Below are 18,018 nucleotides of genomic sequence, written 5' to 3'. Positions count from 1 at the left end.
GCTATCTATGTCTTATGTATCATTATACACTAATCTGAGGGTAAAATATAAGCCAAGCTATTCTAAGTTGGAGTAATTTCTGTCCTTAGAACTCTAATTAAGTCTACTAGACAGTATTCTTATGTTAAGGAATTCAGGATTAGAATTAATAGTTTTTGTGATTTGTTATATAGAGAAATATTTTCCAAAACCCTAGTTTCATGAAAAATTAATAGTAGATGACAAAGGGTATCTAATTCCATACTAATCTAGTCAATTGTTCCAAAATCTCTTAAGGCTGTAACCCAAAAGCATTCAGGAGGTTCTAAAGCAACTCAGCTTTTAGCCCAACCATGAATATTTTGATTGTATTACAAACTTCATAATGATACATATGATGATATTTTTTATAAATTGCATAGGAAAAGAATTATTGGTTTTTCATAAATATTAAAAGGAAGAACAGCCTACCTGTTAAAACTGCCAAGATTTCTACAGAAACTCCATTGAAAACATAAAGATACAAGATAAGAAGCTGAAACAGAACTTTATAGAATGAGAAGCAAGTGTTTCTACTTCAAATAAAAAGATAAATTGCACCTAGTAGTGGACATATTTAATAAAATATAAGTGTCACAAAAGTCAGTTGGCCATTCAGCTGGCATCGCATAGAACGACAGTTGGCCTTTGAACAACACAGGGCTTAGGGGCACCGATCTTCTGCACAGTCAAAATTCCATATATAACTTTTGACTTTTTAAAAACTTAGTTTTGCCCTCAGTATCGTTGGAGGATTTGTTCCAGGCCCCACCATGGACACCAAAATCCTCCAATGCTCAAGTCCCCTACATAAAATGGTGTAGATCAGTGCATACAGTCAGCCCTCTATACCCACAGACTTCTAGCCACAGATCAAAACTATTGAGTTACTTATTGAAAAAAGTTCATGTATATTTGGAACCACACAGTCCAATCCAGTCCCGAGTTGTTCAAGGGTCAACTATATTTGCAAAATCCTTCAAAGGTGTGGATCTTTCATCATAGCATTTTCTCTCCCTTCATTGTGACCTCGCAGTTCCTTCATCTGTCCCAAAGTATTAATATTCGGGCCTACAGTCTGGCCAGTCTTATATGTCTCACTTCCTTTAGAAAAGTGTAAACTAGCAGAGAAGAACTTTTTATTCGTCCTGCGAAAATGTCTGAAGTAGACATTATGTGTGCCCCATCAGATCACAGTCATTTGGAAGAAGAAGGGAAGTGAACATAAAAGGGTATATTGACAGGCCAAAGATACTAATGCCTAATATTTACGGACTACTTACCAAGTGCCAGAACTGTGCAAAGTACTATATCTGTATTAACTCACTTAATAATCACAGAGCCTTATCGGGTAGAAACAGTCTATTACGATCCCCCTTTGAGAGATAAAGAAACAGAGGCACAAAAGATTGAATAACATGCCCCAACCACACAGCCAGTAAGTGACAGAGCTGCCACGTAAGCTCAGGCCTCTGACTGTGGCGTATGTGCTCTTAACCACTCTGCCAATCCACCTCCTAAGAAGAAGAGATAACTGAGCATCAGCACCAGCTCTGAAAAAAATGGTGAGTTTCCGGGTCTGCTTGGATCAGCGTGTCTTACAAGAAGAGGAAGACAAAGCTCTGCCTTCCTTGTTATTGGTCCCTATGGTTACTTAGAACTAACTCTGGCTAACCAGATGAATTAGTTGAACACATGTAAAAATCTTTAGGACCAGAAGTTACAAATATTTCAGCATATCATCATGGGCCTATGCACACTGATTCATACATGATATAAACACCTAATTTTCCTTCTAGGCCAATATTCCTTCCTTTACCACCGAGTGTAGGGCTAGGGATACTGAAAGCAATCAATAAATATTTTTTTGCTGATTGATTAATTGGTTGACGGATTGATAGGGGGAAGCCTTATTCTTTTTGTTTTCTGAGCCCCGGCTTCATTGATAGTCAGCTGCTTCAACACCCCACTCTTAGCAGCTCATAGAACCAACAGACAAAATCAGTAAGGGTATAAAAGAATTTAGCAGCACTATCAACCGACAGGATCTGATTGACATTTACAGAAAACAGCGCCCAACTCAGTAACATTTTTCCCCCCAAGGGATCATGAAATATTCACCAATATAGACCTTATTCTGGGCCATAAACAAACCTCAGCAAATTCAAAATAATTGAAATCATACAGTGGAAGTTCTCTGACCATAATGAAATCAAATTACTGTTGATTATTATTGTCAAACTATTCAGCACGTAATATAATGTTATTTTTGCCTTATTTTAATATCATTTTTACCACATATACTACTAATATGCCTTTCTTCATAGACTGATTGATATCAATAGTGTCACTTTTAAAATCTCCTAAATAAACAACCAAAACTACCGGGGGTACCAAAAAAAATGTATACACATGACTTGTCTTCGTCTTTTGTTATTGGTATAATTGAGTATTACAATTTTAATACAGTTGTATCCTTTCTTAAAATGTGTATACATTTTTTGGCACACACTCCCCACCCCACCCCACCCCCTGTATTTCTTCCAGCACTTCCTTGAAGAAGCCTGAAAGCTCATATAAATGAGTCTTTTTGAAATGTAGATTTTTTCATCTCTTCTTTTCTTGCAAGAGACACTTTTATTTCTCAGTTCCCCATGCAAAGCATTCACAGTACCAAAGCATTAATCTGCCCTTCCTGTTAGGCCAAGGTCACTTGCTGCCTTGTCTCTTGAGCTAAGGGGATTGCGTGTCTGCAGGTACAAGGGAATCCATAGTTCTCTGGGAGTCTGCCTTTAACCCCTAGAGATAAACTTACTGTGCAAGGAGGAAAATAGCCCCTAAAGAGAAAAAGTCAACAAACTTTATCATTCTTCTTCCTGGGTTGTTTTGCTATAGTTAACAGGTTGTCTTAATGTCCCAGGCCAGTAGTTTTCTGAATTTGTCTTATCCTTGGATTAGATGCCACAAAGTTTCATGGCTTTGTGGCCTCCAGAGTGCATCAGTGATGCTGATGCCCAGGGTATGCCCAAGAGGCATTCTCCAACAAAATCCTTCCACTGAAGCAATCACCATGCCCAAAATCTATCTCAGGAAACACTTGGACACTGAAGAAACCATACTTAAATCAGTGAGACAGTTTCAAGATCATCTGGACTATAGTCCCTAGTCAGCTACTCAGTTTACAGGATCTTCTTGAAGCTTTTCAAAGCCCTTCTTAGGAAACACAAGAAGTGTGGGTCTACATCACCACCCACCATAAGGAGGTCATGTACTTCTGTTTGTAGTCCCCATTCAGACCATTATGAGCTCAAGTGTATCCCCCCCACCAAAATTCATATGTTGAAGCCATAATCCCCAATGTGATGGTATTTGGAGATAGGACCTTTGGAAGGTGATTAGGTTTAGACAAGGTCATGAGGGTGGGGCCCTCACGATGGGATCAGTGCCCTTGTAAGAAAAGACACAAAAGAGGGCTCTCTCTCTCTCTCTCTCTCTCTCTCTTATCCCTACTCCCCAAACCCACTCCCCTGCCATGTGAAAACACAGGGAAAAGACATCTGTCCGCAAGCCAGGAAGACAGCTGTCACCAGAAGCTGACCGTGCTGGCACCCTGATCTCAGACTTGCAGCTTCCAGAACTGTGAGAAATAACTTTCTGTTGTTTAAGCCACCCAGTCTGTGGTATTTTATTATGGCAGCCTCAGTGGACTAAGACATATGTTGAAGTCCTAACCTCTGGCACCTCAGAATGTGACTGTAATAGAGATAGAGCCTCCAAAGAGGTAATTAAGTTAAAATGAGGTCATGAGGGTGGGCCACGACCCAATAGGACTGGTGTCCTTATAAGAAGAGATCTGGACACCGACATGCACAGAGGAAAGTCTGTGTGAGGACACAGCCACAAAGACGGCCATCTACAAGCCAGGGAAAGACGCCTCAAAAGAAGCCAACTCTATCAGCACCCTGACTTGGACTTCTAGCTTCTAGAGTTGTGAGAAAATAAATGTCTCTTGTTTAAGCCCCAAAGTCTGTGGTACTTTGTATGACAGCCCTAGCACATTATACACAGGTGACGTTGGGAGTCATTGTGGCATATTCCACATGTTCCTGTATCAAAGCCCATAAAATAACTCGAAAAATAAATGATTTCACTGATAGTGAAGTACATGGTGGAGATGATGAAGAAAACAGGACAGACAACCTTAAGAGAGAAAGTGGAGATTAGGGTTGAGGTTTGGTTACTAGGGCAGGAGAGTGAGTGAGATGAGAGACTGGGAGAAGGAAGCCATACACAGGACTGCTGCCTCTCTCTCCAGGGAAGAATTTTAGGGAGGGAAACATTAGAGTGGTGAAAGAGGGGCAGCTGTGATCTGCCCTAAAGATGGGGGTCCAGGCATCAGCAAGATGGGCCTGGAAGCTGCTCGAGTCATTTGATTCTCCCACCTCTCCTCTACCACCCTCCTTTGAGGAAAGTTCTAGATTCCCTGAGCATTAAGGGAGCAAATAGCTCATCTGCCCTCTAATGAGACATAGCTCTGTTATTAATGAAGTGAGAATAAAGTAATTACCTGGATAATACAGACATCCACAACATTTTCAACTTAAACGTCCGGGTTAAAAAAAAAAAAAAAAAGGTGTAAGAGTCAAGAAGCCTAGATTGATTTGAATTAATCGCCCCAATTTACCATTTTATATTAGACTTGTCCAAATTAAGTTACACAGATGTCCTTTAGCTGTGTTTATGGGTCAGCCCGTGATAGAGAATGTTGTCAACCAGTGTTGCCCCAAGGAACTCCAGCCTCAGACATGATATGGGATGAGAGGACAGACATCATTTCATATTGAGTCATTCTTGGAGGTATTTTTCTGGGCGTGTGCTCATCCAGTAGGATTAACTATGCAAAGACCATTATATGCAGGATAGTATGGAAAAACAACTGAGGTGTCTGAGCCAACTTCTTGTTTACCTACTTGGGGAAAATGCATGAAGTCATTTAGAAGGAGAAAAATTGCAACAAACGACATTTACATTAAGAGGCCATCCAAAGCAGTGACCACAGGTTGCTCAGCACATCTATGCTTAATCCCTAAACCTAGATGTTACCTGAATGTTATCGTATCATAACCTGGCAAATGCCACTAAGCCCATCGTCTCATCAGGCAAAGGATCATGACAGTATTTTCATGTTGTCTCTCTGAGCATCCTCTCCGGAGCCGGCGAAGGCTCAGGACCCTTATGCCTTATTTCTCTTAAAAAATGTCATAATGGGTCCCATATTTCCCATTCCTCTCAGTGAGATTCAGGATGGTGAAGTACGAACTACCCGGACTATGAAGTCAGAATATGTGAGTTTGAGTTCTAACTCAGCTAGTTATTATGCCAGGTGGTCCTGAAAGTCATTGAACTCCAGGAAGCATGAAGTGCCTCACCTGTGACACACAACAAAAATCTTACAGGGTTACTCCATAGAAGGATTAAAAGAAGTCATGGAGGCCAGAGCCCCTAACAAACCTTAAAGCAATGTGCAACTGCAGCTCTTGTTAATAAAACACGAGCTTGTTTCCTCAGATAGAAGGCAATTTGTGTGTGTATGCCCAGAGTCACGGAGATGTGACCTGATGTTGTTCGTTTGATCTCTTACACACTCAGAATCACCCCTTCTAGGGATCTGTACTTACATAATGAAGATAGTAGAATTGGGTGAGTTATACAGAAGTTAGCCCTGGATTCCTTATTTGTAGGAACGGGTTAAAAATATCTATTTTGCAGGTTTTTTCTTTTGAATATTCAACGAAATAATTTAGGAAAGTTAACTATCACAATGATTGATACATTTTTGGTACTTAATAAATATTAGGTTTTTTAAAAATATTTATAATGAGATGGCCATTGTTCTGTTGCCGCCCCAGAGCAGGCGGGTGACTACTTGCCCTGCTCAGCATACGCGTGCTGTTATCACTGGTCTGGGAAGGCCCCTGTCTCATTTTGTTGGTTTATTTGTTTCTTTATTCCCCATCCCAACTCCCCATCCTCATTCCCAACTCCGGTTCTTCTCTTCACCCCAAAGCAACCATTCTAAGTTGTTTGACGTCACTTCGTTTATTTAATTTATTTACTACTAGTTTTGTATGTTTCCTTATAAAATATGTTGAGCTGTTTGGGGTGCAGAAAAGCTTCCTTTCTCTAACCACTGCATACGTTCTAAAGGAAAAAGGAAGAATGGTTCTCAAAGCATGATGGACTCCAAAAGCAGGTGGGGATTTCGGCTTCAGAGACCAAGAGCAACTCTTTTTTTTTTTTCCTTCTGACAAGACAAGAGCTCAGGGCTGGGCCCCTCAGTGACTGTGGCTTGCAGGCCCGGATGACTGGCCACTGCTTGGAAAGCACCAGGGCGGTGCAGCTCCCTGATAAGGGGCTGAGCCTGCTCATTGAGCAAGAAGGCTGATGTCACCCTCATTGGGAACAGGTCATGCCCTATTAGCAGGGAGGCGGAAGAGGTTACTCAGGGCCATGTACAGGCTCACAGAACCTAGAAATTTCTAAAACAAGGCTCAAAAGGAGCCTTCCAGACATAAAAACTAACTCTAAATGGATCGTCGACCTAACATAAAAACTATAAACTTTCTGAAAGAAAATATAAGAATAAATGTTCTTTACCTTATTTTAGGTAATGTTTCTTAAATATGGCACCAAAAGAACAAGTAACAAAAGAAAAATGAGGTGAAGTAGACTTCATCAAAATTAAGCACTTTTGTACTTCAAAGGACACCATCAAGAAAGTGAAAAGACAATACACTGAATTAGAAAAGAAATTTGCAAATCATATATCTGATAAGAAACTTATATCCAGAATATATACAGAACACTTAACAACGAAAAAGTAAAAACAACTCAATTAAAAAGTTCAAAATCCAAAGGATTTGAATAGACATTTCTCCAAAGGATATACACAAATTGCCAATAAGAACACAAAAAGATGCCCAATATCATTAGCCATAATGGAAATGCCAACCAAACCACAATGAGACACTACTTCACACCCACTAGGATGGCTATAATAAAAAAGACAGTTAACAACACGTGTTGGCAAAAATGTGGAGAGACTGAAACCTTTATATACTGGTGCTGGAAATGTAAAATGATGTAGCCATTTTGGAAAACAGTCAGGCAGTTTTTCAAATAATTAAATATAGAATTACCATATGACCCACCAATTTCACTGTTAGGTGTATATCCATGAGAAATAAAAAACATATGTCCATGCAAAAACTTGTACGTAAATGTTCACAACGGCATTATTTGTAATAGCCACTAAACGGAAACACAAATATCCACCATTTATGATTGGATAAATAAACTGTGGCATATCTATAAAATAGAATATTGTTTGGCAATACAAAAGGAATGAAATGCTACAATATGTATGATCCTGGAAAACATGATGCTAAGTGAAAAAAGCCTACACCAAAAGACTACATACTATATGATCCCATTTATATAAAATGTCCAAAATACGCAATTCTATAGAGATGAGTGTACATTCATGGCTGCCTCAAGCTGGGGGAATGGGAAGTTTAGGGAGTGATGTCTAAGTGATACGAGATTTTTTTTTTTTTTTGAGGCAATAAAAATGTTCCAAAATTGATTGTAGTAACTATTGTACAATTCTGTGACTATACTAAAAACCATTCAATTATACACTTTAAATTGGTGTATTTTATGATGTGAATTTTATCCCAATAAAACTGTTTAAAAAAAAAAAAGTCCCTTTCCAGACTGGACTTTAGAACAACTGAAGGTGGTCATTATTTTTTTTTTTAAATAACTTTACTAAAAGCTAAATGCCAAGAAAGACAAGGAACTTCTGATATTAACTGGCACATGTTTCTAACCTCTTTCTACTTTGGAGACCAGTAACCAAGCAGACTGGATTCTGGGGATACCTGACTCCTCCCCTCCATGCTAACAGAGAGGGAAGGATATACAGATGAAAAAAAAAATCAGTAAATCTGTTAATTACTTATTTTTTACTTCAAAATATAGGTGAAGACAATGCCAGAGAAACTCCCATCCCAAACTGGTATCTTTCCCAGCTTTCCCTATAATGGATGGTCTGTGACCTGGATGGGGGACAGAAATAGAAGAAACCAGAGATGTGGCCACAAAGCATTGCTATCCATATACAGGACCCATTTGGCCATCTGTAGATTGACAGGCTGGGGAAGTTTCCCTTGTAGGGACTCTTAATTGCTATGCTTACTAAAGCATCATCTAATTTCACAAAGTCCTACCAGTTAGACAACCTCCCAATGGGTGCCCAGCTATTCTCAGATGGATAGAACACGCATACTGAAAGATGAGCTGGGTTCAATGAGCTTAATGGCCCTTTGAGACCCTAAACGTCTGTGATTCTATATACTTAGTTACATAGCACTGTTTATTCTAAATACAAACCCACAGAAAAAAATGAATTAAGTTTTCACTTTTAAGGACTAGTAGATTGCAAGGAAATACACTATCAAAGATTCCTCTTCATGAAACAATCTCCAAGCAATTTTATGTCATTAATATAGATTTAGTGCAATTAGAGTAGAATGAATACTGTAGATTATAAAGTAGGAGACCCAAAATCTTGCCCTACCTCCTTTTGTTTTTGTGGGAAAAACAAACAAAAATTCTCAGGCTGTCAAGATCTGTTTCTCTATCCACAAAATGAGAATAATAGAGTCAGTCTCTCAGGTCTTCTCTATGTCTGACATGCTATGAATCTGTGTTCCTCCTCCATGTCCCTTCACACCTCTCGACAAAGAGAAGTCAGCCATACTCATGGCCTTCTATACAGTCTAGCGTTTTAATGCCATTTGTACTAAATTTAATGCTGAATATATAATATGCAGTTTGTATAGTAACCCCTACTTAAATCAAAGATTGAAATTAGCCAGAAAGCTCTGTCTCTGGCCTAGACAGAGCAAACTGTGCTCCCTCCTGACCTGCTGCCCCACTTTTCCCCACCTTCTGAATGGACTCAGCTGGCTGCCTGGGTTACAGACTGTCAGACATGTCAAATATAATCTCAGCTTCCCGCCATTGCTCTTTCAGGGGTGCCATTCAGTCCAATTATCCAATTGCCCATCATCCAAGATCCTGCTCAAGTCTCCCTTCCTCCAGGACCCTGAATACCCACATTGGACCCCTGTAGTCTAGCTGTGTAGATCCCACACTAGGCACTTTATATACACTCATTATTAGCTGTGACGTATAATCCTGCCCTCCTTATTGGTAAGCTCTCAGAGGACAGAGGGCTCAGGCACTCCCTAAATCCTTAAAGAGACTCAGTGGTCAGTCGTGTGGGAAGGGTGAGGCTTGTTTATCCAGCCAGCCACCTGTTTATCATAAGCACTGGTTTCAGCCTTTTGAGGACCAGGTTTTCTGGTTCTTAGCCCTGTGAGAACATACAGAAAACTTAAAAGAAAAAAAAAGTAAAGAGCAGCTGACAAAAGTTGTCAGCAAGCAATAAAGCCTTTCAAAGGAAAAGCTGAGGAAGTATATCTGAAGTCAAGACAACGGTAAAAACTAAAGCTAGACATGAGGAAGAAAGAACTTTCTGAGAGTTCCCCAGCACCCCCAGGAGGGCATGCCCTCTCCTTATTTGGAAATCTGTTTTAAAGGGGTAAAGTACTCTATTTCTTAGGCAGTCTGAGTGTCTTTCTAGAGGTAGCTAGCCTCCCAGGAAATCCATCCTGCTTAATGATTCTGAAGCTTCAGCCCTTAACCGTTATGAGGTTTGAGCCCAGGATAACTTATGTATCTTTTTCAAGTGCAAAGTCTTCCTAGAATCAAAGTAGTCAGCGCTGCAATGCGTATAAGAGGTCATCTAGTCCTGTCCACTCATCACACAGATGAGGAACTGACACTCGGGGTCTTAGAGACAGTCCTATGATCCTACTTTATAAATCCTGCCTCTCTCTTACTGACTCAAGTTTACCATACATTCTAAATTAAGATATTGACATATGCAGCAACATGTATGAAAAAGAATGGTCTCACCAGGACCATCTTACCTTAAATCACAGTATTTACGCTTTAGCTACTATCTGCCTAGCCTAGTGTGAGGTGTTCACGAGGGAGAAGGGAGAGGGATAAAGAAGGTGAAAACTGCACAGTTCTTGCCCTCCAAGCTTATCTCTCTGGTTGGCAAGGTACTATGTAAACGTGAAAAATTAAATCATATTACCAGAGAAAAATATACGTTCAGAGCAACAATAGAAGGTTTATATGAAGACCCATCAGGATCAGTTGCCCTGCCTAGAAACTGACTGATAAAAGATCAGGGTCAGACGCCAAGAGGTCTTATCTGGGCTGGACCCAGAGAAAGGCTCCTCAAAGCAGGTGGGGCTGGTGCAGGCCCTGGAAGCGTAGATGGATGAGATTGTGTAGTCTAGGAAGTGACACTTCACTCACATAGACTTTACCACACACCTCGAGCAGTGCTGACTTCCGCCTTCTTGCCCCCAGGAAGGACTGCTGTTCAACATTCTGACCTTACGTCTTGGATAGAACAATGACAGAATAGGAAAGTTTCTTTTGGCTTCTTCATAGAAGGAGATTCTTTACTCATCCATCAGTAATGTCTCCATTTGGCTGACACTGGCCCATTCCACCATCTTCCACCTAAAGGCCCAATTTTTTTTCTTGACATTTCTTATTTGTGTTTGTGTGTATGTGTTTGTGTGGTACCACTGCCAGGTACAGACCACACTGGGCATAGTTCTGTTCTACAATTCTTGAAGTTTACTTTCCAGCTTCTGGGCATCATTTGCAATCATAATGCTGCCCTGGGCTGAAAAGAGATAGCCTAATTAATCACTGTCAATACTGGTCCCTATTTGCCAAACGAGTTGCGTGAACTGCATAACTGGACATAAGTCGTATCAAATTGTATATCCTTATTTTATGCCACTGAAAGTTATTTAGCATCATGGTCACTGTATATAAATATCCTGGTAGCAATGGGGTAGAATGAATGGCACAGATTCATTCATTTGTATTCACCAAATTATGTACTGAACACTCATTTCAATATGTGAACTACACTGAACTCAGAATATTGGGTTTCTGAGGGGCATTTAATAGCTTCCATAGTTGTTGGCCAGGACCCTTCTGGCCACTGCAGATAAACAGACTGCATCGCTTCACTTCCAGAGGCCATAACTGGTATATTCTGCATTATCTAATTCCTTGGAATTCCACTAGTCAGGCAGCTTCCTAATGGGAACCCAGAGCTCCGTGATTATTCAGACCGATGGTTCCCCCCATGGGACTTTGCATTTAGAAGCTGATAAGTCATAGCCACTCGCTGAGATTAATCTTTATGACATCAGAACGTGTCTCTGCAACAGTCACTTGTCTGCTTGATGTAGGATGGCTGCCTTTCCCCCAGAGAGAACTGTGATTTCAAATACCCAGAAATGTTAGGAATCATCAGAGACAAATGGATACTCAGTCACAGCTCTTCACAGCCCTCGTGAATGCCCTGTTTTTGCTTCTGCTCCCTTTCCTCAGCCCCAATTTCCTATTTTTGTTCCATAAACCTCTGTTTGCATATACACCGTGGTTAGCTAGCTCAAATAGGTACCCAACAAATACACTTCCACTCTAACACACATAAGAAATGATAACAGTTACCATTTATTCTCTTTTGTTCGCCAGCCATCATGCAATCAATGCAGTTATTTACATAATTGTTCCATTTAATTCTCACAAAAATTCCTATGAGGAAGGTAGATATTTTTAATCCTGTTTTAGGGATGACTAAACAGAGGGCTTGGATGGTGAAGTCATGTTCCCAAGGTTTCAAACTTCACAAGGAACCCAGGTAGAACTTTATTCCAGGTCTTCTTGAGTCTAATACTCACACTGGTTTCCTTTACATAGGCTGACCCCACACAGGTTAGCGCTGCTCACAGCCAGACTAGTATCTCCTCTGTTCAATGAGTGGCTTATACTAGATTTCCTGACTCCTGATTCTACTTGATGTCTCTATGAAAACTGGTTGATATTCTTTTGAAATTTAAAACATGTTTAGGGGAGGCAACTGAGAAATGTACTACTTAAAGGGAAGGCGGAAGGGTGCTATCTGTGGTCACATATAATGCTATAATTTCAAATAGCTTTTGGAGAAAGATCTAAGTGGATTTTGTAACTAAGGAAAATCTATGCACTATTCCTTATAGTATTCTTGAGAGTGTAGCAGTCAGCTCAACAATGCAGCATGCGTTCCGTGGTGCTTGTGTACTGTCAGAGGCTGAGTTCTGCTGCTGGCTGAAGCCCCACACGGGGTGGAGCTTTCCAGAGGAAATCAGGGAAAGAACGAGAACCTGACTCCAGTCTTAGGCTTCCTCCTTTAGAGGTCACGACAATCCACTCAGGGACATCCAACCATCCCACAAGTTTTCCCTGCATCCAAGTTATCAGATGCATTTTTGATTCCCAAATCGTAAAAATGATGTCCTCTAAGTGCTGCTGGCTATGGGACACTGACTTCCTCTGTTCAACACAGAAAGCCTGGACTGTGCTCGTAAATTGAAGTTAGCCATCTCTGTCTGGTGTCTTTGTAACTAAGTATTCTCCCCCATTCTCCTTAAAGTGAATACACGTGGAGGAGGGACCATTCCTTGAAATACAGCAGCTCGTCCTGTGGCAAGTTAGCCCACATAAAATAGTTCAAAGAAAGCGCTCAAAGAAATGGGGTTTCAGGACAATTACTTTTTCCAGATCCTTCACAACTCAGTGGCGTAGGGTTGGGTTGCCAGCCTTGGGTTGAGACCTTTGTAATATCCACCTTTAACCATATTGATATACCATGGAGGTGAAGCCACTGACCACTGCAGAGAGTTTAGCTACCCACAGGGACTTCGTAGCTAAAAACAACAATACTGTACATGAGTGAGACGTGTCAAGGCCTAAGTGCCGGGAACAAGACAAAAGTCGTGGTGAGAGTCTTCTGAGGGAACAGGGGTCTTTATACTATTACTACTTCAGAATACGACCCTTCTAGAACCATTAGCCTTGCCATCGGAAGATTGAAACAACGTCACAAGTATTTGTTACACCTGGATGTATATCTGAATATATTTCATAAATAACCGACTATTATAACAAGTACTGACTTGGCCACAAATGCTTCAGCTATCTATTCATCCATAGCCCCTCTCCACTGCTCCTGGGCCCCCTCCACGCCCACTGTTCACTTTGCATTCCTCCAGGAGTTGATACCCCACACAGGTTAGCGCTGCTTACAGCCTACCTTCATTGCTCACCGCAGTTTTCTGTCTACACATCTTTTCTCCCCAACCAGATTGGAGTTGCTGTGTGGCTACGGCCAGTGTCAGACGTTCATCCACCCCATCACAGCACCAACCCATCAATCACTCTTTATGGTTGCTTCAGGGTCAGTCAAATCAGTGTTACTGAGCTAGCTCTACTATGCCTGATTTCCTACAGCTGGGCAGAGGAAGGGCGCCTCGGGGGAAGTTTCCCGTGGGAAACGTCAGCACCTAGGGAAGGAAGGAAGGATTCATGGAGAAGTTTCTAGGATATTTAAGTGGAACGTGGCATGTCTAGTCCACTACTCTGCTTCTCCTCACTGGCCTCCACACCCCTGGAGGCAACTCGGGAGCTGGTTCATGTAGGAAAAAGCCTCCTCTCCTTCTTGCGATTTCCCAAGAAGATCCTGCCCAAGGGGACGGAGCAGGGCTGAAGAGGGGATGCTGGTCTTCTCCAAAGACCTCACTTCATGGGGATTCTGGAAGATTTGGGCCCCTGGACTCCTACTGTGACTGTCACTTGGTTGTCCCTCAGGGCGACTTCTGGTTAGTCACTCACCAGGCCTCCCTCCTTCCCCTTTCTCTCTGCTCCCTCCTGATAGTCTGAACTCAGAACAGGTAACCACAGCCACAGGTACTGATCAGGATTCAGGGAGGCCATGCAAACCCAAAGTCCACCAAAATGGAGAAGCACTGAGAGGAAAATGTCTCCAACACACTGTAAAGGACTGGGTCCCTAAATGGCTACAAAGTCACAGCAGGGAGCAGGGGTGGGTTTTGTCACCTTGCCTGGTCATCTCCTGGAAGCACTGCTGGGTCAGGGTAGGCTTTTCAGGAGCCAGGCCCACTGGCCCCACCCTCTGAGGCCCTTGCTGGACAGGCCTGTCTGGAGGAAAGGCTGGGTGTGGCCACGGCTGGGTCCCAGCTGAGCCCCCTCATCGTGAGCCCTCCTGAGGCTCAGAAAAGAGCCTGGTGTGGAAAAGCAAACAGGCCCGGGACGCTGCCCTTTGGACCTTTTGCAATTTGCTCCGCCGCTGTGGCCCTGGGAGGGTGGCCTCCTATAAAATAGGGCGCGGGCGCCGGGTGCACATTCTTACATCAGTGCACAGGGACCCAGCCTTTGGGTGCCCGTCTGTGTGTTGCCAGCGAGTGGTGTGAGGCGAGTCGAGTCGCAAGGAGGAAGCCTGCCCAGGTCGGCCATGGGCCCGCCGGGGGCCAAGCTGCAGGTGCCGGCACTGCTGCTCCTGCTGCTTGCCACAGGCGCCTGGACACGTAAGTGAGGCAGCCCCCAAACTGCCCAGAGCCTTCCGGGGTGCGGTGCTGGGGGAGCATCCAAGATGAAGCCAGAGGGGGCAGAAGCCAGTGACAGGAGCCATGGCTGGGGCATCTTGGGCCTGGGTCAGAAGGAGGGCAGTCACAGTTGGGGATAGGATAACAGGGCCAGCTACGTGGCTCCTCCAGACTCAGGATGGGAGTGGGGGTGGGGTGGGGGGAAGGAGGGGCTGGGGAGCAGGTTCTCCAGAACCAGCTTCCTCCTAAAAGATAAAAACCCTATGCAGGCAGTGTCCTCCCTGTCAGACCCTAGGACCAGTCTGCAAGATCCACAATTGTCTTTCTTCTTTTCTTACAGAAGATGAAGTGCTGGAGAATCTCAGCCCCAGCTGTCCAAGTAAGGCATTCCCCACTGGGCAAGGAAGGGTACCCCTAACCCCCACCCTACCCATCTGTGCCTCGGGATGCTGTGATGCTGTGATTGTTGTGTCCTGCTCTGAGAGCCAAGAAGCCAATTCCTTGGGCTTCTTCCCACCCCCAAGGAGTCTCAACACTCTTGTGCTTGCCCTTCTGCTCTGTCCCAAAAGCTCGGTCAGGGGTAGGGTAGGGAAAGGAGTGTCACTTTGTTGGCCCATGGACACTTTAAGGAGACATCACCATCCTGTTTACCAGTGGTAATCATTGATTTAAAGCACATGAGGGTGAGGAAATGCTGACTTTAACCTTTGTGCAGACACCCAGACCCTCACCCCTTTGTATTTACTTGACCCCTAGGGGTCAAAGGAGCTGGCCTTGCAGTGTTACTCCGTGCTCTCCTGAGCCCAAGCTGGCCTCTGGTGGAGCAGCACTGCCATCTCGTGGACATTTGGCATTACTGTAATCTGGGCTCGTGACCCAAATGTTCTTTTTCTCAAATTGTTCAAAACATTCCTCTCAAGCCCAGTGGAAACATCCAGATAGTCCTTCTTGGGGGTTTCTTAAGTCAGCTAGATGCCCCTAACTCTTAATGAACTTTATTGAAGTATTTGGTAGAACCCAAACAGAGCCAAAGAATTATGGTATTTTCAAACTGAAAAGGCATTAGATACCTGCTTTATGGTGTCAACTCTTTAATCTTCCAGTCTCTCCTATAGACTTTCTGAGCCCCATTACTTGACACTTGCCTCCTTGCACCCAGATGATATATTCAAGGAATGCCAGCTAATTTAAACATTAGCCTCAGCAAAACATAGTGGAGAAGTTAAATCTGTAAAAGAAAATTAAGTATAATACAAAGTCAGTTAAAAATAGTGTGAGTTTAATAACACAGACACTTTTTTCAATTGTCTATGCCCTCTCTGCCCAGAATTGATTATCCTTGGGAGAGGGGTTTTTTCCTCTGTGGCTGACATTTCTCCTCACTTTAGAAGATACAACTAGATTCAAGCACCTGAGGAAGTACGTATACAACTATGAGGCTGAGAGTTCCAGCGGAGTCCCTGGGACGACTGATTCAAGAAGCGTCACCAGAATCAACTGCAAGGTATGAGGGGAGAAGGAGGGGGCCACGTGAGGACCTAGAATCCACGGATGAGCAAACCCAGCTCATGCCAGGACGGCTGTAATCTCGAAGTGCTGAGACTGACCCCCAGTGTGAAAGTCAGCCACTTTGCTGAAAAGTTGCCTGCCCCAGAATTTTTCCAACCAGATCTATTTTCCCATCAGCAGTATGCTTGGAATAGGTGGTCTAGAATACCAGCAGTGTAGGACAGCAGATTTAACATGATGAAAGAAGCCCCATGGGTGAGCCAAGGGAAGTGGTATCTCAGGAAAGCTTTGTAGAGTGCAGTTTTTATAATCTAAGTCAAATAGCATCTGTTACTAAAAACAAATGGAGAAAAAGAAAAATGTAAACATGCAGTTTGTTCTCGAATAAAGCCTTCTGATTGAGACTGGTTGTACTCCTGGGCATGTTCCTACGGAACAGATCTAAGGGCCACAATTGGGGTTCAGGTGGGGAAATGAGGCCAAGAAGCTGCCCTCTTCTTTCTAGCGCCCCATCATCTGTGTGGTCAAATAAGGTAGCCATTAGCCACATGTGGCTATTTAAATGAAACGAAAGTAAAAATTCTGTTTCTTAGTCATACCAGCCACATTTCAAGTGCCCAATAGCTACCTATGGCTGGTGGCTCCCATGTTAGGTAGTGCGAATGTAGAACCTTTCCATCATTGCAGAAAGTTCTTTGAACAGTTCCTGGATAACAACTAGGGATCTGTTTAAACTCCAGCTATACGCAAATGTTTGAGTAGTCCTCCATAGATACAGTTTTGGTTTCTTTGGATTTTTTTGGTGACTTTAACGGAACATTTGCTGTTGAAACCAGTGATAGCCTTCTGCTGCTTCCTGTTTTTCTTCTTACCTCTCACTCCCAGGCTGTCTTTTCTAACCAGTGATACCTATTCCTAAAGTGAGTATATTTGGAACCAATTTAAAAAAACAACAGCAAAGAAAGTCCTTTACATGCATAAGGGCATACTTAAGAAATTTGGGACTCCAGGATATGGAAGAGATCAAAAATAGGACTAAGGATAGGTGGGTTCCTGAGAACTCCTGAGGCCTGTTAGGGACACACGTGGTGTTGGGAAGCAGACGTCTTGTTCTCCAATAGCATTTCCCCTTGGTGTCCTGATTGGAGAGTAAGCCCTGGGCCACGCAGGGGCCTCACGTTCTGGATGGAGGGTCTTACTGTGTGGCTACCCTGTCTCCGCAGATCGAGCTGGAAGTCCCCCAACTCTGCAGCTTCATCTTAAAGACGAGCCAGTGTACCCTGAAAGAGGCGTATGGCTTTAACCCTGAGGGCAAGGCCTTGCTGAAGAAGACTAAGAACTCTGAAGAGTTTGCTGCAGCCATGTCCAAGTAAGGCTGGGCCTGTGCATTTGAATTTCTGAAGCTTTGGGTGCCACTGGATGTTTTGTGCGTGTGTGTGTGTGTGTGTGTGTGTACTCGCACACATGTGCTGAGATAGGAACATGTGTGTTCTGTATTCTGTATTCACCCAGAATTGATTATCGATTCACCATGGATCAGGGAATCGCTGATTTTTCACAACAATCAAAAAGAGGGAAGCATTATTTACCCTCCCCTGGTGAAGTTCTCCTACTTACCATTTAAGTGTGTTTCTAAAAGATCTTATGCTTTAAACGCCTTGAGACAATAAAGCTGAGATGGTTTGTCCAATCACATAAATTCTTGTTTAAAGAAGTAAGCAAGAGCTGGTGCCTGATGGTCTTCAGGGAGCACCCAGCGGGACACGCTGCTGTGTCCTGCCAATGGCAGTGCAGGGTCTGGTCAGCGGGGGTAAAGGCCCAGCCTCAGGGAACCCAGGGAGAGCACGGGCCTCACAGGCCTGCACTCGGCCAGTGC

General features: G+C 43.1%; 1 protein-coding gene and 1 long non-coding RNA gene across 6 annotated transcripts in view; one reads left to right on the top strand and one right to left on the bottom strand.

Annotated features, from left to right (window-relative positions):
• Window positions 1-18,018, bottom strand: part of LOC109461063 (uncharacterized) — an 89,942-nt gene that overhangs the window by 69,484 nt on the left and 2,440 nt on the right. For all 5 annotated transcript variants that reach the window (XR_012496267.1, XR_012496268.1, XR_012496266.1 and 2 more), the window contains exon 2: window positions 15,704-15,861. This is a non-coding gene — a long non-coding RNA (uncharacterized LOC109461063). The remainder of the gene's footprint in view (window positions 1-15,703; window positions 15,862-18,018) is intronic.
• Window positions 14,430-18,018, top strand: part of APOB (apolipoprotein B) — a 38,237-nt gene continuing 34,648 nt past the window's right edge. The window contains exons 1-4 of the mRNA XM_019756811.2: window positions 14,430-14,615; window positions 14,974-15,012; window positions 16,022-16,137; window positions 17,366-17,511. Coding sequence (XP_019612370.2) covers window positions 14,543-14,615; window positions 14,974-15,012; window positions 16,022-16,137; window positions 17,366-17,511 — 374 coding nt within the window. The 5' untranslated portion in view covers window positions 14,430-14,542. The remainder of the gene's footprint in view (window positions 14,616-14,973; window positions 15,013-16,021; window positions 16,138-17,365; window positions 17,512-18,018) is intronic.

This window comes from Rhinolophus sinicus, linkage group LG05 (assembly GCF_036562045.2).
Source record: "Rhinolophus sinicus isolate RSC01 linkage group LG05, ASM3656204v1, whole genome shotgun sequence".
NCBI classification, from domain to species: Eukaryota; Metazoa; Chordata; class Mammalia; order Chiroptera; family Rhinolophidae; genus Rhinolophus; species Rhinolophus sinicus.
Note: the sequence above shows the minus strand (reverse complement) of the source record. Positions and strands in the feature narration are given on the sequence as shown.